The 20,000-nt window shown below is 39.7% G+C and overlaps 2 protein-coding genes across 7 annotated transcripts in view; one reads left to right on the top strand and one right to left on the bottom strand.

The window, feature by feature from the left end:
• The window catches only part of LOC137983617 (trace amine-associated receptor 9-like), a 6,135-nt gene extending 4,267 nt beyond the window's left edge, over nucleotides 1-1,868 (top strand). For 3 of the 4 annotated variants that reach the window (XM_068830767.1, XM_068830766.1, XM_068830765.1), the window contains exons 2-3: nucleotides 286-753; nucleotides 1,039-1,868. In XM_068830767.1, coding sequence (XP_068686868.1) covers nucleotides 353-753; nucleotides 1,039-1,732 — 1,095 coding nt within the window. In that variant the 5' untranslated portion in view covers nucleotides 286-352 and the 3' untranslated portion in view covers nucleotides 1,733-1,868. Of the gene's footprint in view, nucleotides 1-220; nucleotides 754-1,038 lie in introns of those variants that run through there. The other variant, XR_011118966.1, reaches the window with a different exon arrangement.
• The window catches only part of LOC137983616 (contactin-3-like), a 23,349-nt gene continuing 4,138 nt past the window's right edge, over nucleotides 790-20,000 (bottom strand). The window contains exons 3-18 of one of the 3 annotated variants that reach the window (XM_068830764.1): nucleotides 19,888-20,000; nucleotides 19,097-19,369; nucleotides 16,909-17,184; nucleotides 15,423-15,707; nucleotides 13,522-13,767; nucleotides 12,585-12,854; nucleotides 11,938-12,222; nucleotides 11,405-11,653; nucleotides 10,421-10,675; nucleotides 9,135-9,419; nucleotides 7,813-8,130; nucleotides 7,514-7,584; nucleotides 6,686-6,899; nucleotides 6,018-6,164; nucleotides 3,479-4,440; nucleotides 790-1,679 (exon numbers count right to left, since the gene is read on the bottom strand). The exon at nucleotides 19,888-20,000 is cut by the window's right edge and continues 163 nt beyond it. In XM_068830764.1, coding sequence (XP_068686865.1) covers nucleotides 3,497-4,440; nucleotides 6,018-6,164; nucleotides 6,686-6,899; nucleotides 7,514-7,584; nucleotides 7,813-8,130; nucleotides 9,135-9,419; nucleotides 10,421-10,675; nucleotides 11,405-11,653; nucleotides 11,938-12,222; nucleotides 12,585-12,854; nucleotides 13,522-13,767; nucleotides 15,423-15,707; nucleotides 16,909-17,184; nucleotides 19,097-19,369; nucleotides 19,888-20,000 — 4,231 coding nt within the window. In that variant the 3' untranslated portion in view covers nucleotides 790-1,679; nucleotides 3,479-3,496. Of the gene's footprint in view, nucleotides 1,680-1,908; nucleotides 4,441-6,017; nucleotides 6,165-6,685; nucleotides 6,900-7,513; nucleotides 7,585-7,812; nucleotides 8,131-9,134; nucleotides 9,420-10,420; nucleotides 10,676-11,404; nucleotides 11,654-11,937; nucleotides 12,223-12,584; nucleotides 12,855-13,521; nucleotides 13,768-15,422; nucleotides 15,708-16,908; nucleotides 17,185-19,096; nucleotides 19,370-19,887 lie in introns of those variants that run through there. The other 2 variants (XM_068830762.1, XM_068830763.1) reach the window with 2 other exon arrangements.

The raw sequence follows: 20,000 nt of genomic DNA, 5'->3' as shown, positions 1-20,000 counted from the left end.
AGTTTAAACGGAGAAATTGTTTGTGTGAAGCAAAAGAAAACTTTTTTATACAAAGCGCTTTTTTCTTATTAATAGAATGCATTTGGAAGGGTATGCTTTAGTTCTCAAATTCAGAATTAAACGATTTCATGTGCTGGCAAACTCGTTAACTACACCTAAATGTAAAGGGCTAATCAGTTCCGTTCAAAAATTAACACACAACCCCTTCACTTTTCAACAGCTTTGTTAAAGTTGCGAATTCTGGAGGTGTGGATCAATTAATTGTGGCCAAATTTTAAACCACAGCGGACAGCCCATTCGAAGGACGAACTGACTTTGTGAAACAGGAAAGTACAGGAACACCAGCTTTAAAATGAACATAACCCAACCAACCCATTGGAACAACACCACAACATTACAAAATTTCGTTATATCAAGGAGCAATCTGGAAATCTACACTCAAGTAACCGTTTTGGTTATAATCTCCATCAGCAGTGTTTTTGGCAACGCTTTTGTCGTGGGGATTGTAATTTGCAACTACAAATTACATAAACCGACTTATTACTTCATCTGCAGCCTTGCAACTGCGGATTTTCTGGTCGGTACGATCTACATACCGTTTTACATCGCCTCAACACTAGCGCAAGAGTGGCAGCTGTCATTTACGTGGTGCAAATGGCACGCAGCATTAATTTCACTGAGTTTTAATGCCTCGCTTATGACATTGTGCTTGGTAAGCGTTGATCGCTTTCTGGCCATAACGGATCCCTTACGGTGAGTCGTAACTTACGCGTTTGAACAAAAAAATTAAGTACTCCAACGGATTTTAATGGACTGAGAGAACGTCAGTGTCATTGAGATGTAATATTAACGCATTTCTGTGGATAGTGTCTCGTTGTGGCTACGAAGCAAAGCCCAAATGTCGTCGTGATGTAAGAGTGAGTGAGTAAGTAGGTGTCCAAGTCGTTATTGCAACGACATAAATCCTCGACATGCTATTGTTCTACCTAAGGAGCTTGATAATTCTACATTTCAAATAATCTTCCTTGTTTGATTTAGGTATCAGACTACGTCGACAACTGGTCGTTCAGCCTTGCTTCTCCTAGGCGGCTGGGCTCACTCCATCTTCTGGGCCGTTGCACCACAAATAGGCTGGGGCGAGGTGGTCTACTATTCCAAGACTTCCACCTGCCGTCCAAACTGGGGCGCGAAGGGGCTGAGTAGCAGAATATATGCACTCGGTATGGCTTTGTTTGCCTTCACCATCCCTGTGATTTTAATGGTTTTCTGCTACTGTCGAATATTCTTTGTGGCCAGATATCACGTCAAATGCATAAAAGAGAACTCCGTTCAAAACAGATCCTCTTCTGATGCGTCGAATCAACGGGCCTTCGAAACAAAAGCCTTGAAAACTCTTCTGCTTGTTCTGGGAGCGTTTGTGGTGTCTTGGATTCCTTACACAATGATTACTCTGGCTGCCTTAGTGACCAAGGGATCATGGGATGTACCTAGCAACGTTTTGAACGCAGTGTTAACAATTACCACTTTGAATGGCTGCTTGAACCCACTGATCTACGCTATAAGAGATCAGCGGTTTCGTTCAGGAATAAAAGTTGTGTTATGTCCGCTTGCGTCAAGAGGCACTGGAAAGTTCAATAGCTATATATCTTCAAGTGGATCTTCGGCCAAGCGAAACGCATCTACGAGCCAAAACTTTGAGTTAGGGAATATAAACTTTGCTCAAGAAACATAACAAATAAAGTAAGTTATTTTAGAACAAGAATCTCCTCTCAGGGTCATGTAACAATCACGCATTCTGACATTTGTCATTTCAAAGAAGGAGCAATAAAAAAAAAAAACAAAAAAAAAAAACGGAGAGGAACCATTTAAAGTTGTTTTTCATTTCGCACGTCTACTGAGAAGAGAATCACGCAACATTTTTTAATAAGGCGTAGTTTACAATAACTTCCACGAATGTAGTTAAAGACAAATCAGTAAGATTCAAACTTTTTACAAAATTGTAAAACGCTCCACAGATTTTCTGCGTTAAGTATGGAATGTTCTTCGTTACTTTGACAAATTACGATTGAGGAGCTGGCAACGATCTGTATGTACGACTGAGTAGCTCGACTGAGTAAATAAAAAAGCAAGTAAATCAAAAAAAATTTTCACACAATTAAAACTTCCATGTTTTTCATTTTTTCTAAAAAAAAAAGTTACTTGTAAACTTTTCACCAATACGTAACTCGCACGCATGTTATTTACAATACTTCAGCGCTTGACCCTTTGACACCCAGGAGTGATCAGTACCTGAATTCTCCTCACAATTTCAGTGAAATATCAGTCAGACAGGTATTGAGAATGAACACTATTATCAGCTTAAAAGGTGTGATCTTGATATAATACCAAATTCTCATGACTAACCAACAAAGAAAACTATGGTACTAGTTAGGAGAATGAACGATTCGATCGTGGGAACGAAAGAGTTAATTTGTTCCGACGTAAAATATTTAAAATTTACATTCTTTTGCTCAGTGGTTTGGCATTTAAGCATGCACCGAGACTGTTACCGTAACGTAATTTTTGGTTTTAAATCACTGACCACATTCTCAGCCAATAGGAAGCAAATTAAGCTGCCTCCGATTGGCAAGCACTTGTTATCGCGCGCTAAGTACTTTGCGTCATGATTGGTTCATTTGACTGGCTACGCGTGCTGTGATTGGCCAAGGTCACATTTTTAGTTTTAGCTCGACAACAGCTTCGACAACACAATAGGCCTTATTCACGATAGCCACCATGTTGTTTTTCAAATTGTCATGCAAATTGGCCATGTGTTATGCTGGGGGAAAAACATTGGAAAAAAGGCAAATTGCGGAAAATAGGCTCGTCGAAACATTGAAATAACATTGCTAAAAGTACATTTTAGAATTTAGAATTAAGTACCTTTTATAATAATTATATATTTGCCTTTGACCGTGATTTGACTTTCTACTTCGTTATCTGCTCATTTTTCACTAAAAAAACATCGAACTAACTTGTGTAATCGTTCTATTTTACTACTTAGGTGATAAACATTTAAACATTCAATAAACGTGAAACAAATCACCTGTGTGGCTAAGATGTCCGTTATAACCTCTCGAACTTGTGTTGTTTGCCCCCTCAGAAATGTGTAGCTACTTTGCATGATATTAGCAAATCCAACATGGTGGCCATCGTGAATAAGGTCTATTAAAATTCGCTCCTCCAAAAACAACAAGGCCCGTATCGCAATAAAATGAGGGGGTAAGGGGGGTGGGGATGGCTTGCCAAATACGTTTAGTTCATATTTTGTATAAAAGAAAAAACTTGCCACCTTTGAGGAGGACAAAGTCGGTTTGCGAATTGAATGAACGAGTTGATGTTCCCTTTCCAAATTCTCGCCAAGCCTCTAAGCAAGTAATTTTGAATTAAGCTGGTCAAAATACGAATATACAACTATTTACGTTGACTAAAACATTACCTAGAACTGATTTGGTGTCTAAATCTTAGCAAAAATATCACTATCATCGTTTTCAGATTCATCATCGCTGTCGGCCCACAGCGCAACGCGGTTCCTCTTCCCCGGCAAAGCCATAATTTCAGGGGGAAGGGGTCTCTCCCACTCTGGGTCAGCAGTAGGATTTGCTGATTTATGTGGGGGTGGGGGTGGTGGAGGCCAACTCATAGAATCATCTTCCGACGTATCACCGTCATACTGTGAAGATCCGTTTGTCAAGAGTTCATTTTTCGCCCTTCGAGGAGACTCCTTAGTAGCTAATCGATTTTTTTTCTTTGAAAGATCAACTTGAGCATAAATTGGGGGTTCACTTGATGTTGGTCCCGTTGCAGAATACTCAGCAGGGTCCTTCGCTGAAATGTCGGGACTAGTCCTTCGGGTTTCAAGGTCTTTGTGGACCTGGAGCTGGTGGGTATCAACTGGAGGTGGAGGAGGGACCCAGTCAGGCGGCCCATATTCCTCTTCACTGGAGGACCCCTCTCGCTCCACCGCCGCAGAGTCCTTTGATTTTGTAATTGCAAGGCCAGAGCTTTCTCCAGGTCCCTGGTTAACTTCAACGCTTGCAACAACCGTTGTGCCATCCTTGCGTGATGCCTCAGGACTAACTCGAGGTTGGTAGTTCTGCAAGCGGACAGCAGCTTCCACTTCAGTATATTCAGAGGATGGCAACGGAGCGTGACTTGGCTCCGTTGGATTTAGGTAACGCAGACGTAAACTTTGCACTGGCATTGAATTTCTGTCGCCTGCGAACATTTGTTCATCAATCTCGTCATCTACGGCCGCAAAGTTGTACGTTCCTTCCACACTTCCTTCGCTTTCATTACTCGTCGATGTGCGCGAGGTGCTCCTTCCTCTTGGATCTCTGTTTTGTATGATGTACTTGAGAGATGGATCTTCTGATAGGTTCTCAATATGAAAGCTCTGGCCTAAAACACGAAATGTGAAATCTATGTCAACATCAGAATGAAAGACTGAAAGAGAAACATCAAGAACAAAACAGTCACCGCACCAGTGTCACTTTCTGATACGAACGCGCTTGGCCCAGTTTCTCACCACCAGCTATCTCAGTGCGCTTCGTAGAAAAAAACTGAGAGGGTGTACCTGCAAAGAACAGTTTTCTAAAAGCTCCCTAAAAACTGCATTCGACGTGGTCATAGAGAAGATAAAGAAGACCGCGCTCTCCATAACGTGTCCTTGCATATTGTATGATGCATGAGGCACTAGTTGCTAATAGGACTCCCACTCTAGCGGACAGACAGGAGGTTTAAATTCTGTCGCAATTTAGCCGTAATCTTACTCCTACAAACCCCGCGGGTAGAATCTTGTGAGGAGGTTTAGGGTTATTGCAGACACTTGATTCATTTCTGTTTCTACATGTTACCTGTGTTCATTAATTGAATTGCCTTATACTTATCAAACCATCAATTCAGCTTTTTCGCTGTAAGTGATTTCAATAAACAAACAACAACTGGGAAAACGAGGTTATATCATTTACGTTGGGGTAAGTTGTGTGGTAAAACTAAAAACTTATATGATGCGTATCAAAGAGAGAAAACTCGCTGAGTCTTTCAATTTAAAAAATGCGACTAAGCGAATGATAATATGGCTTCGCCAAATGTAACCTCAAATGCTGGCGAACTCGAAACTAAAGTTCTTTTCGCCAAAGGTAACACAGGAGAGGAAAAGAGCTGGGGAAAAGCGCTGACCTCCCACGTCGAGTCTTTGCATCCTTTTGTAATACTTGAAAAAAAATCAAGACCCACTTGTTGAAGTGGTATTTACCCCACGAGAACATCAAATACAGGAACTACCAGTACTACAGCTACTACTGGAACTACCGGTTCTACAGCAACTATCAGTACTACAGCAAATTCAGCTACTATAGCTACTACTGGTACTACATTAACTACAGCAGTACATGGTACCTCAGCAACTACAGCAACCACCGGTGCATCAGCAACAACAGGCACTACATCAATTATAGCTACTACAGCAACTACTAGTGCTACCAGCTACTACCTGCACTACTTCCGTCATAGGTAATGCATTTTTTGCATTGTATAGTGCTCGGGACATTATACGCAGGCTTATACCAAGCACCGACCTCAAATACCACCAATTGGGCATGCGCAACTTAACTGACGCCTCTAACATTCTCGTCACCAGAGCCTTGGATCGACCCAAGGCTCTGGGAAACTCTATGCAGTAGAACATGCGCCGTAGGGTTCTTATCGCCAAAAACTGGCTATTGGAACCTTACGGCGCCTGCTCACTCCTCGCGCTAACATAAATGCTCCAATTAGAGACGCTTTTGATTGTTCTTCACGTAAACCAATGAGAAGACACTTTGTTTCAGGGTTCCCCAGAGCTCTTCTCTCCCTCAGTCAAGAGAAGAGCTCTGGGGTCGAGATTGACGCCTCTAAGCAAGAGGACCGATGACTCAAAGTACTATGCTGGATATGCAATGACCAGGATATAACTTTTTAGACCAAATTTTACATACGTGATGAGCTGGATTGTCTTCGTTTTACACAAACAAACACAAAGAGCCCAAGTAACAGAAGGACTCCAATCACCGCACAAATGACAGCAACTAAGAGACCAGAAGACTCCTCCTCGCTGCCCATCTTTGAAGACTCAGCAAAAGCATCTGAAGAAAGAAAGCATTGCAAAGGCTCACACCGAAAAATCAAAGTTGCATTTTAGAGGGATTTAGAGTCGTGAGATGGAGATTACGTAAAATCGAGCATATCCTTAAAGCTCTGAAAAATGACCAACGTGTGGTTTTAAACAGTGAGCTCCCGCCCAGCATCCCCTAAGAGATTTTACTCGTTCTGCACTTTTCAGGAAATCCGCTGTAAACCATATCGTCTTTTCATCGAGAAATAAATTGACCACCAAAACATTTCTATTACTCAATCATGCACAATCTTAGCCGATTATTCAAACCGCTCACCACAGATAATAAAAATTGAAAGGCACTTTATCGAGGTAAAAACATATTCATTATTCACTTCCCAACGAACCGTCAACCTCGTTATCAGGACCTTTCCTTTCCACCTCACCTCAAAGCGAGGGAAAGGTCGTCAGAACGAGGTTGACGCAACCGCTATTTCTTGTAGATTACAATTTTATAGTCACGACCTGTCAGGCTAAAGTAAATGAACTCACTGGTATCCGTCCTGACGACTAGCGTTTCAGAAAAAGGACCAATCCCAGCATTGCTGTACATTCGGGCTTTAACTTCATATTCCGTATTGGGTTCAAGTTCCAGAATGAGGTGCACTGTGTTAGACATGCCAACAATCTGTAACTTCGTATAAGCAGCTGTGCTCTTGTGTTTTTTATACCGCAAATCGTAGCCAGCGATCGAGTACGAAGGAGCCTACAAAAAAAAAAATGATGATTTAAAGCTTTACACTTTATTTTCGGAAAGAGGTTCGCGCTAAAATTGTCAGTGAGTCTTGGTTTGGCCCTGCTTTGCTATGCTTGAGTGATTGGCCAAAAAGTCTCTCGCATCAAATGAAAAAGCAAACATGTGAGGCGCACTACTTTTCCGTGCATAGCACCGGATGCAGATATAGAGCCTATTCTATTCACTGATGCGATCAACGGCGACATGCTTTACTTGCAATGGAAAAAAATAATTACAAATTAATCGAATTCAATTTTCGAAGATAACTTTAGATTCTCAACATCACTTCCATGACCTCATGTGCTCACACTTTAGTCGGTTGGACTGAGGATTTGTATTGAATCACTGTAGCTTGGATTTTACTAAACTCAAGAACATCCCACTTTCAGGGGCCGCTGTCCCTTTCGGTAGAATTTCTATTCTAACTGCCGTCTTTCATCAACCACGCGGTAAACGAAAAAGGCTGGGAAATAGTTATATTCAGACACTACAACATAAACCAAAAGCGATTAAAAATGTTAATGCCAACAAAACACTGATTTACTAAAACAGAAGAAAACTGAGAAAAAAAGTGTGCGGATTACCTTCCATTTGACCATAATCTGATAAGCTCCATTGGATTCCGCAGTCAAATCCAAAGGCGGTGAAAAGGGAACTATAAAAAAATATAATTTGCCTCAGCCTAACACTTATTATAAGGAACCGTTGGACTTTATTACCACCCATCATGTACTCCAATTGGTGCCGTCAACACGCCCGCATAAATCTGTACGCCTGGCTAAAATGACCACACCTCAGCAGTGAAGATTTTGCACCAAAATAAAATCAGAATGTGGAAACTTTAGAATGAAGTCTACAAAAGTAGTCTTCTAATCTTCCTTACCTAACTGCCAAGTTCTCACTATCTTTGAAGAAGGCGGACTCCATCTTTCCACACCATCGCTTCGTCTTCTCCCAGCATAGATCTTTATACTGTAAACGCTATCAGGAAACAGCCCACGCAAGGTCGCGGTTTGTGGGCTTCCATGTGTCGAATGCGGAACAAAAAGGTCACCTGAAGTGTTACCATTCTGAGGGGTGAAGTGAATTCGGTACAGTATGGACTGCTGATAGCCGTTCAACATAGCTGGTATGAGCCAAGATGCGAAAACAACGCTGGCATTTTTGGCAGTTAGTTCCAGTTCTCGAGGGGCTGACGGTGCTGAAAAATAAAGAAATGACAAAACTGAGGAATCATAAGGAGGCGAGATGTTCCAGAGTAGCGAAAAAGGCAATGACAACGAAAATATTTAACAATTCTTCCATGAGCGCGTGTTGGATACGAGATGGTAAATAGCCAACGAGGCACGTAGCGCCGCGAGGGTTAAAGCCACTCCCATATCTAACCAGCGCGAATGTAATAATTATTGTTTTATTAAATTTGGACACTTGGAAATTAAAGGTAATCCGTTTTCAGCAAGGCAACACTTGACGCTATCAGTCTCCATATATGGGTCATACGGTATATCAGCTGATAACCGAGACTGAGTGAACCAATCAAAAACTACAAATGCGATGTCCAAGGTCGAATATTCAATTAAGAATTGTAACAGCGTGCTATCGCAAGCTTTTGCGATTCTTCCAAATGGGTGGGTTAAGTCACCCTGCTAGCAGAGCCTTTGGCAATGAATAAATGGTGGCGTTCTCGAGAAAGACTCTGCATGAATTGAGGAAGATCTTTATTGAATATGCGCTGCATGTTGCCAGGATACAGTTTCGAACCCAAGCCTAATATGCCAAATCTCGCCGCCATCTTGGTTTTTCACGGTACAGCGGGCTCAATTATAACCATCGGTTTTGTTACTAAACGGACGCTCGCACTGGAAAATCCGGTTTGACGAGAGAAAACAAGATTGACTAGTCCAGAAGTTCGGGCCGCGGCGGCTTCAGAGAGTTGACGCGATTCGGGCAGAGCCTCCTTTTCTCCTCCTCAGTAAAGAAAAAGACGAAAGGAGGCTCTGCTCGCAGGGTGGGTTAAGTATCCTAGCACTGAATTGGTGCGGTTGTGAAGTAAGGACAGAGAATGAAGGATTCATTCTCATATTCTTTTATAGCCTGCGTAGCTGGCGTGATTGTTGGCGCGGGAGGCAAACAACAAGTGGCGAAGCCGCGCGGAGAATGGGGAGGGTAGTCCCCATTCTCCACAGGCTAATGATTTTACCATACCTCCCTCCAATGTTGTCACATTCCGTGATGATTGGCTGTAATTGCTGGTTCCCAGGCCATTTTTGGCTCTTACTCTAAACGTGTAAGCAGTGAAAGACCTCAGATTGTTCACAACAACTGAAGTCCCTTGAATGATCTCAGTGATTGGTTTCCAGGCACCTGACATATTCTTCACTTCAACCATGTATTGTAGAACAAGGTCCAATGGGTCTGCTGGAGTCCAGGTGACTTCTAATGATGTTTCCATAATACTTGTGATTGATACTTGTGAAGGTGATTCTGGAACTTTAATGAAAAGATTATTCCTCATACATATTGCTCCTTTTAAAGACTCTGCACAGTTGCAAATAACGGCTAGATTGCTTGGTAGCATATAATAAGGAAGTTTGTGAAATGTCAGCAAAAAAAACAACTAGTTAACTAATAGTTTTTCTTGGGAGAAGGGCTGGCACCATGGTGATAGCAATCGCCTTCCACCAATGAGTCCAGGGTTCAATTCCCAAATTTGACATCCTAATAATTATGTAGCTTGAGTTTGTTGGTTCACTACTCGGCTATGAGAGGATTTTTTCCCTCCAGGTACTGCTTTTCCCTATCCCCTACAGCTTAGTAGCTAACAAGACTAAAAGAGCTCATCTTCACCCTGAAACGTTAAAGACAATGGACCATATTCATATTCTCAGTATTTGACTAGAACTAGCTTACTAGGGAATCTTTTCAAATGCAAATACTCTTTAATATATTCCCACACATTAGCCTCCATTACAAGCTAGTTCCAGTCCAATACTGAGAAATTGCCAATATTGTCTGTTGAAAAGCATAATCAAGATAAGTTTAAGTTCACATGGCAACCAGGACCTGGTTGTTCAAAAGGTGGATATAAGCGCTATCCACTGGATAAATCTCTATCCACCAGATAACTCAATTGGTATTGATAGTGTTCATCTGCTGGATAGTGATTTATTCGTTGGATAGCGATATCCACCTTTTGAACAACCGAGGCAAGGTGTACAATCAGTCATACTTTGTAGCTACTCTGATTGGGAATTAAAAGTACATGTAACTTAACAAAATTACAGTTCAGAGACCCAACTGTAACTAAACTGTAACTTTGTTAAGTTACTTTAACTTCCAAACCAGAGAACTGTAGCTACAAACTATGACTAAGGTTTTCTCAATGGTCACACTTGACAATTTCATACTCAGACTCTATAGTTAAAATCACCTTTATCAGCACAAGAAATTACACCATCTAAGTATTTCAAACACACGTCTAAGAAACTTACTTTTTGCAAGCTTTGCCACTGAATTAAGTGGATTGGTACAATTGCAGAGAAATAAACTGCGACGAGAAGATGAAGGCACACGCAGCTTGTTGTCACTTGTGATATCATAGTCAGCATACTTCAGCTTGTCTGGCAGTTTAGTATCTCCTAGGTACCAGGTCACCTTTGGAGAAGGATTCCCTTCCACAATGCAATGAATCAGGACTTTGTCAATCTCTGATGAGGTCTCCACGAAGTCATTAATCTCTGCTGTCGCTGAAGATAACCAAATTGAACACCTCTTCTTACTTAAAAACTAGTTGATGTATAGCAGGTGTAAATCAAGTTTTTGATGTGCGTGGAGGTTTATAGAGTAAGAGAGATGCCTAAGAGTAATGCTTAAGTCCATAGCAAATGCAAAAACTTGGGTACTATTTCCAAGATGTTGTTCCTTATCCTATAAATTCTATATTGCTACAATCCCAGACGAATTAATAGACCATTTCACAGTTCTAACAAGTTATATTTACATACATGTAAGAAAAGCAGTGAGGTTTGTATCAAATGGTCAACTCCAGCTTCACTTTTTTTCAAGGGCCTGGTAACTGAGCACAGAACTGTAAAAATGATCTGTTGGCTAACTCGAGTAAGTTTTGTGCAACAACATTATTATTATTATAATTATTATGCAACATCTAAAGAAGGATGTTGTTCTCCTTTCTCATTCAATGTTGGATATTTCAGCAAATGATGATAATTATTCATTCTTTGGGTTTAAAATTGACATGAGGGGGAGGGGTAGAAGAGGAGGAGGAGGAAGCGATGCCGAACGGGGGGGGGGGGGGGGGTTTGGTAAAAAGGGAAAATAATATTGTGCATGAGACTATACCAATGTAGAATTTGCCTAGGACTGCCAAGATGCACCTTTTTTGACATTCTTAGGACATCCCACCACCACGGTAAAACTTTTTACTTAAAATAAGGCTTGCAAACAGTACAACTTACTTCCAATTGCCAATTGAACATCTCCTTCTGCTGTTCCACGATTGTTTCTTGCTTTACATTTGTACATCCCTTCGTCTGCTGGCTGCACATTTGAAACACTGTACAAGTTTCCATTTCCCGGCAGATTCCGTCCATTTCTCATCCATGAAATGACTGCAGGGGGATTGGACTCTGGTCTACACTCCAAGACAGCAGTACTTCCTTTGAGGACATACACTGGTCGTGGAGAGACTGGGAACCTTGGGGCAACTAAAAGAAAGAAAAAAGCCAAAACTTCTTGAAACAAGAACACTTTACCATCTTGAAAAGAACACCTACATGTGAGATATTTTGGGCAAACCTTGATCAGCATGTGTAAAAAATATTTTTAGCTGTCTTTTTAATGAGGGATGATGCAAGTATTGGGGGGTGGGGTGTCATTGATGGCTTTTTGTAAAATGGCACTTCACCCTGTACGGGACTTGATAAGCAATTCTTTATCATTTTTTACCAGGCCTTTGCTGAATCAATAATTAAGTAAATAAATGACTTACACAAAACATCCAAAAAGGCCTTTGCAGTCTTGCAACCAGCTGTGTTGCAAGCCTTACAGATGTGCAATCCTCTGTTCTTGGATGTCACCTTTGTGTACTTCAGATCTCCGCTGGAATCAACCAGTACTTCAATGCCCACTACAATAACGACTGCTATTCCACTGCCATCATCTATCAACCATGTTATAACTGGCTTGTCCGGTCCATGTGCACGACATGAAAGTGTTAAACTGCTTCCTTCTTCAACTGAAGTATTGATTGGTGTTGATGTGAAGACAGGGAAATCTGAAATAATTCATTTTGGCATGGATTGTTAACACTCTTTAATCCGTTTCCCAAAATTCAGTGACAGGAATTTATCAAGAGATAAGAACAGCTGGAATCTTTAATTTCTTACAACCAAAGATGAAAAATTGTGGAACATAGCAAGCATTTTCCAGACTTTGTAAAAATAATGAAGCTAACCACTGGGGCAACTGCCATTCCTTTACCTCAGAATGGAACTAGCAATGTCGTTGTCCTTCTTTTGGAATGAAGTGTTAGACTCACTCATTGTCAATAATGAGTTCCTTGACCTTTTGGGATTTTGATCTACATTGGGAAGACAGTGAAAATTTTTAACATAATGATGCAGAAATTTTTCATACCAGCTACTAATAGAAATGCTTTTACTTCTCTTGTCCCTGCTTGGTTTTCTGCCTGACACGTGAACCATCCACTGTTGAGCTGAGTTACTCTTGTTACCAGCAGAGTGCCATTGGACAAAATGACAAAGTTTGCACGAGTGTTGACAAGGGAATTTGACTTGTACCAGCTGATTGATGGAGTGGGATCTCCTGTTGCAGAGCATGGAAATGTAGCAGTCTGTCCCTTGGGAATTGTTTGATTCTTGGGAGATTTTATGAAAACTGGGGGTGCTGTAATATTGAAAAATGGTGTTAAAAAAGCCTTTTGGAACAAACTATCAATGGTATGAAATCAAACTAATTCACGTTTAAGTTCAGGTGCCACAATTATGGATTTCACTCTTAGGATTACAGCGAAATTTGAGCAATGCATGGTATACAGATATTATATAACACAAACAATAAAATATTTCATACACCTCAAACTTTCTTGTCCATTATGTTAAAACACAAAAAAAATCCTATAGTTACATCCTTTCCCCTCCCCACAAAAGCAATGTTGGGACAAAGCTATTCACGGTTCTACAGTACGTGATCAATTTGGTAGAGTGGGGAGCCAGGGAGCATTATTGTCGATCATGTCAAGTTATGGTCCAAGACTTCAAAGAAGGGAAAAAACTCAACTTTTTTTGTCCATGATCTTAGATTTGATTGACAAGATGATCCTCAAGTGCCTATAGCATGTCTTTGTACTTAAATTGATCTTACGTTTGTGACTAAAAGTTGGTGGTACACTGAAGGTATAAACAAGGTCAGGGGTTCAAGGCCTGCCATGAAACCTTTTGCTACCTTCTTTTTAAATCAGTATTGAGATTTACTTCTAATACAGGCACAGATCAGCCTCATAAATAATATTATTTTATTAATACAATTAAAAACAATTCAAAACTGTTTTTACCTTGAACTGTTAAGTAGAAGCTTCCCTCAACTAATCCCAAAGAATTGTTGGCAATACAAGTATAGAAGCCTTGATTGGCAAAGTTAACAAGACTTAAGTTCAAGGTTTGCTGTTGGGTAATAACCGAGCCGTTAAAAAGCCATTGGTAATATGGAACAGGCACTCCTCTGGCTCCACAGTCAACAACAAGTTTGCTGTTTACATTGCTCGTCTTGTTCTTCAAAGGAGAAGAAAATCTTGGGGGAGCTGAAAAACAAACATTGTTTGCAAATGATTCAGTCAATAATTGAAATGAAAATAACAGCAGTTTATTTACTAGCAAAAGATGGTCTCACTACCACTAATTCTGTAGTTGAACCTTAATTAACAATAATAATGAAGGGCTGGAAGCAAAAACTTAGTAAGTGACAATATTCGGCCGATTTTTATTTGTGCTCAAAATTAGCCCAAATTTTGCATGTTGACTGGAAATGAATGTAAGAACATTGCTCTGATATTTTTGTCATCCAATGTGAGCGAAGCAAAGTACACAACAGGTGGGTGGTTTGAGCCACTGATCAGAGTTATTTATTTTATTTTTTGAGCATATCTCTTGTAACTTGAATTTCACAAAGATCAGTAAGATCGTGGAGAAAAACAAGAAAAGAAAAAAAAGAGAAACAGCTCTATGTGAACAAAAGAAAAAATAATAAGTCAGATTGGTGGCTCAAACCACCAACCTGCCGTGTACTTTGCTGCGTGCATCATTTGGATGAGCTACCGACGCACGCAGTTGCATTAGCTAATGCTATTAAATTTTATAATAAAAATTAACGGTAAAAAACTACGACGTTTTGAAGTCTCCATGACCTCATTATCAAGTAGAATGTTAAAACTGATGTAAAATTGTAGCTCAGAGATTATATACAAATAAAATGTGATAAACTTCATTAGAATAATGAGCGTTCATTGTTATTGGTGTTTAACGTGTCAGTTCGTGCAGTATATGTTTAAATAGATACTTTTGCACGTATTGAATCAGACTGCACGTATTGAATCAGACTACGTTAAACACCTATAACAATGAACGCTCATTATTCTAATGAAGTTTATCACATTTTATTTGTATATAATCTCTGACCTACAATTTTACATCAGTTTTAACATTATACTTGATAATGAGGTCATGGAGACTTCGAAACGTCGTAGTTTTTTACCGTTAATTTTTATTATCAAATGTATTAAATTTTAATCAAACAATGAAAGGTACCTGCTGCTTCGCTAATTCCATTGTTTTCAAACCCGAAGCCGATAGTATTTTTGCATAGCTTATTTCTCAAAAATAAAGCTCATCGGGGCAATGTTCTTAAGCTCATTTCCAGTAAACTTGCAAAATTTGGGCTAGTTTTGTGCAAAACTAAAAATTGGCCGAACATTGTCTCTCACTAGGTTTTTGCTTCCAGCCCTTCAATTATTATTAAATTTTCAATCTCAGATACTGTGTTTCTAGCTCTCTGATTGGCTCACTCAATTTTAATTTCAGCACATGTACTGTATGACCTTATATGGAAACTGGTGTGCACCAGTTTTGTAAAATCAAATCAACTTCCCATTAAATTGAAACAGTTCAAATTTCAATGAAATTTATTAAAACAATAATAATTATTATTATTACCGGTACTATTCGATTTACACCTGCTAGATATGAAATTATTATAGCCATTCCTTAGTGCTACTCGCACTTTGTTGGCAATTTACCATCTCATAATTATCCAATGTACACTCATTGAATTATAATAAATGTTAAATGACCATTGCTACCAACAATAATATTATTATCATTTTCAAAGAACAACTGTTTTGGACTGAGTCGTTATCAGGTGTTACCTTGATCACAGAGATTGCTGAGTGAAACCCCTTACCTAAAACTGTCAAGGTAGCTTGGACAGAGCGACGACCAACTCTGTTCACAGCAGTACACATGTATCTTCCTGCATCCACTTCTGTTACCATGGCAATACTCAAGGAGTTGTTTGCAAGAACTCTAGTTGAATTGTAGAGTGGAGATAGCAGGGTTACCATTGCACCACTGGGTGTGGTCCATTCCACGTAAGGTGTAGGGTCGCCTTCAATCATGCAATGGAACTGTAGTGATGAGTTCTCTACAACCACCTTGTTAGATGGTCCCGCTGTTATGCGAGGATATCCTAAAGGAGGAAAAAGATCAAGCAGGTTGAAGGAAATGTTGAGTTTGTTGTCTTTTCAGTTTGAAGGAGGAGCTGCAGGCCTCCTTTCACTGTCCGTATGTTTCGAGAAAAAATGTTGTTAAAGCACATGGTTATTGTGCTTTTAATTATTACTCATAGTTTTGTCCTGATAAGACATGAAAAACTTGTATCTCTCTTGTATGTAAATTTGTTTTCTTCATTTGCTCGTCCTTTCTGAAATTGGCGTAATTTGTATTTATTTTCAGTGAAACGTTGATGTATATTGTTAGAGTGTATGGTTATTTGCATGCATATCAAGTTGTGCCTTAATATTAAAAAGTTGAGAAATTGGGTCTCAACATGAAACTTCCGCTCCAACAAAAAATAACTTTAATAGGCCTTTTTTTGCAGGTGGGATCACATTGCACAAAAACCACCAGACTGGAATTTAAATTACCCACTGAGACATCTAAAACAAACAAAATTTAAATTAACTTGCTTTGTTTTAGATGTCCCTGAGTGTGCCAGTATGGAAGTTTTTGTTGCGTGTATTCACTAAGCGGCAAAAGCCTTAATGTTTACCATCAAGTTTGTTTGAAAATGATTCAAAGTAAGAGCTTGCATCCAAAACATCGCCCTATGTAAAGGAATCCAGGTGGCTGTCACATTCCAGATCCCATCCCATGGATTCCGGATCCCGAATAGTGGATCCCCAATCCCAAGGACTTTGTGGATTCCAGATTCCAAACTCACTGCTTCTACCGAATGGATCTTGGATTCCATCAAAATCTATGGATTCTAGATTCCATACAATGGATTCCAGATTCCAAAGTCTCACATTTCCTGGATTCAAGATTCCTTCATATTGGGCGACAAAACAAATGAATTACAGATTTACCATAAGCTCTTTTTTGTTTCAACCTCCAAGCAGTACAGTCTTGAATTGAATTATTGCTACGGTTGCCCAATCATTATTGCCATATACAAAAGTTACTTTGCACTAAAAATAAGGGTATCCTTAACACATTCAACGCCGCAGTGCCCACAAAATAAGAAAGTGCAAAGATTTGTTGGCATGTCAGGCAACATGTGGGTGGGTGCCACAGAGGTAGCTGAGGTGACAAGAATCTTTTATGGTTAACTTTTGCATTTACCCTCTGGCCAGCAATAATTACATTTTTCCTAAGTTGAACAAACTTACCTTCAATACGAAGGAATGCTGCTGCTGTTATATCAGCCACTAAATTCTGTGCGGTGCAGAGATAAAGGGCATCATCTTCGGGTTGTAAATTAACAATCCTTAGTGATCCCGGTGAAGGTTCCTGTCGTCGATCAGCTGGAAGGCTTCCCCCTAACTTTCTCCATGTGATTTTAGGGGAAGGATTTCCTGACGCTGCACAGTAAAATGTTACTCGACCTCCCTCAGTAGCAGTTTGATTGACAGGCTTTACAGTGAAAGATGGAGGGGTGGGAGGGTCTGGAAAAATTTAACAACAGATTAAGTACTAACCTTTTATTAACTGAGTACGAGGGCTGCACTGGGGTCAATATTGGCCCAAGGTTGTGGCAGTTTGGACTGAGTGCAGCGAGGTCCATAAATTTTTTTGAATTTCCAGAGGAAGAGAAAAAATATGGAAATGGACCATTTCCATGGTTATGGTCCGTACTAGAAAACCCTGACCTAAAACTAGCCAATCAGAGTGCTCCAATTAGCCTGAGCATTGCTTGCCATATAAACTTCCAATGTTGAAATTAATGTCAATCTGTAGACTGTGGTCCTCTTTGTATGTGTCCCACCAGGCTACATGTATGTGTGTCTTATAACACCAGACTCAGGATCTATAGATGTTCTTGTCACAAAAGGACCAATTCTTTCGATCAGCAAAAAACGCTGCTCTAGTTCTTAAGTGTACACAGTTACAGATTGTCCTGTTTTAGCTCATGGCATTCATATTCCAGATAATTATCAAGGACTAAGAATAACAAAGATCTCACCAAGTGAAAAAAAGTGTTCTCCTAACCTTCTGACAATAATATTATTTACTTGTGTTAAAAAATAATGGGGATAAACATCACAATGTCCCTAACTACTACTACTAATAATAACAATGTTTCTTTTAATAATAATCTTTCTTTTATAGTGCTTATCCAGACATGATCTAAGCCCTTTAGAAGTCATGAAAAATTTAAATTTAAATTAATCCGTAAACGAATAAATAAGTTTTAAGTTTTGAGTTTTAAGTTTTTATGTGTTCTGGTAGATCGTTCCAAAGTTGTGGCAAGGCGACAGTGAAAGCTCTAGATCCATAAGACTTCATATTATAGCTGGTAGGATTAAGACGGAGTGATGTAGGTGAGTGGAGGGTTCTTGGAGGACAGTGGAGACTTATCAGTTCTTGTATGTATGAGGCAAACAAATCATGCAAGGCCTTGAAAGTGAAAATTAAAATCTTAAACTTTATGCATTCATTTATTGGTAACCAGGGTAGATCTTTCAAGATGGGAGCAATATGGTTGTATTTAGAGGAAAATGTTATTAAACGTGTGGGGGCGTTTTGTACATACTGTAGTTTTTAACAGCATAATAATTTTCTGGAGATTGTATAGAAGGGAGTTGCAGTGTTCAAGTTTGGATGAGATAAAGGCATGCACAAGTGTTTTGGCAGTTTCCATTGAATAGCTATAAATTCTCTGATATGTGATAGATTACGAAGGTGATAGAATGCAGGCAGCATTGACATGGTACTGTCAAAAGTGACACCAATATTCCTGGCAGTTTGAGAAGGCTGGACGGTGTCTTGACCAAAGCAGATTGACGGCAAGCATTGCTGTAGTCTAAATTTTGAGTGAATAAAGAGGAACTCAGTTTTTTCTTTATTCAATTTTAGTTTGTTGACACTCATCCATTTGTCCAAATCAGTCAGGCATAGCTCGATACGTTCAACAGCTTCAGTCAGTTCCAGGTCATTATTTGTCGAAAAGGAAATGTAAAGTTGGGTATTGTCAGCATAGAGGTGAAATTGCAAGTTATGGTGTTGAAATAAGTCAGCTAATGGTGCAGTATACAGTAAATAGTCTTAATAGAGAATAGGTCCAAGCACAGAACCTTGAGGTACTCCACAACTGCGGTTACGAGATTGTGATTTATTCCCATTAATCAGAACAGATTGAGTGCGACGGGTAAGGTAAGATTGAAACCAGCTGAGAGCAATTCCGCTCATTCCAAATTTAGAGTTTAATCTATTAAGCAGGATTTCACGGGCAATGGTGTCAAAGGCAGCAGACAGATCAAGAAGAAGAAGAAGTATAGCGCGCGTGGTGGAAATCACCAAACCACCAGCTACGCCGGCTTTTTTCTATCTCAAATAATATTCAGCAGTACTGCATACCATGAACTTGTAAAGCTGCACTTGCTGTTGTAATACCATATGAATTCTCAGCTTCACAGATGTATAGGCTGCCATCATCACTCTTAAGCAAATTGTTTATTCTTAGTGATCCATTGATGAACACTTCAAACCTTCCACCAGTTGTTATGATGACACTGCTGTTTTTCCAGCGAACAGTCGGGTTCGGATCACCGACAGCCACACAATGGAACTCCCCAGAATGTCCTACATAAGCAGCTAACACTGATGGTGCTTGGACAATAGTTGGCTTGCCTACAAAGAGAGAAGATAAAACAGATACAGTAAGTGTAATGGTATGCCTGTGGTTTCAGGTCATAAGACTTGTAACACAGGTGCACCAATCACAGTTGTAATAAAAATTGACTAGAACATGGGCCCTACCTAAGCTGAAGTCAATTGCTCAATGTAAACAGTGCTCTTTTAATAATTAAAAGAGCAACTACTATGAATCTATCTCGACTGGTAACTTAAATTATTTAAGTTACCAGTCGAGATAGATTCATAGTAGTTGAAATCATTAGTATAAATTGTACTACTAGTGACAAACAGAAATAAAACTGCTTGATAAGATCTTTAGGTAAACGTGTTTTTCTGTAAGATGACCTTATGTGACCACCTACATTTTGTACCCTCTTGCAAATTAAGGCATCATTTGGCTCATCATGCAATCTTAATTCTCAGAGAATACCAATTACCTGCCATGCTAAAAGAACTAATAACTGTAACCAAGGGTCAAAAACTACTCTGTTTTAAATGTCTAACAAAATAACCTTTGACCGCTAATGTTCCCGTTCTTTCCCCTTCTTGTCCAAACTGCGTGTCCTTAGCAACACATGTATAGTTTCCAGCATCGGAAAATTTGAGATTGTTTACTACCAGTGAT

This window comes from Montipora foliosa, chromosome 13, assembly GCF_036669935.1.
Source record: "Montipora foliosa isolate CH-2021 chromosome 13, ASM3666993v2, whole genome shotgun sequence".
In the NCBI taxonomy this organism is placed as follows: domain Eukaryota; kingdom Metazoa; phylum Cnidaria; class Anthozoa; order Scleractinia; family Acroporidae; genus Montipora; species Montipora foliosa.
Note: the sequence above shows the minus strand (reverse complement) of the source record. Positions and strands in the feature narration are given on the sequence as shown.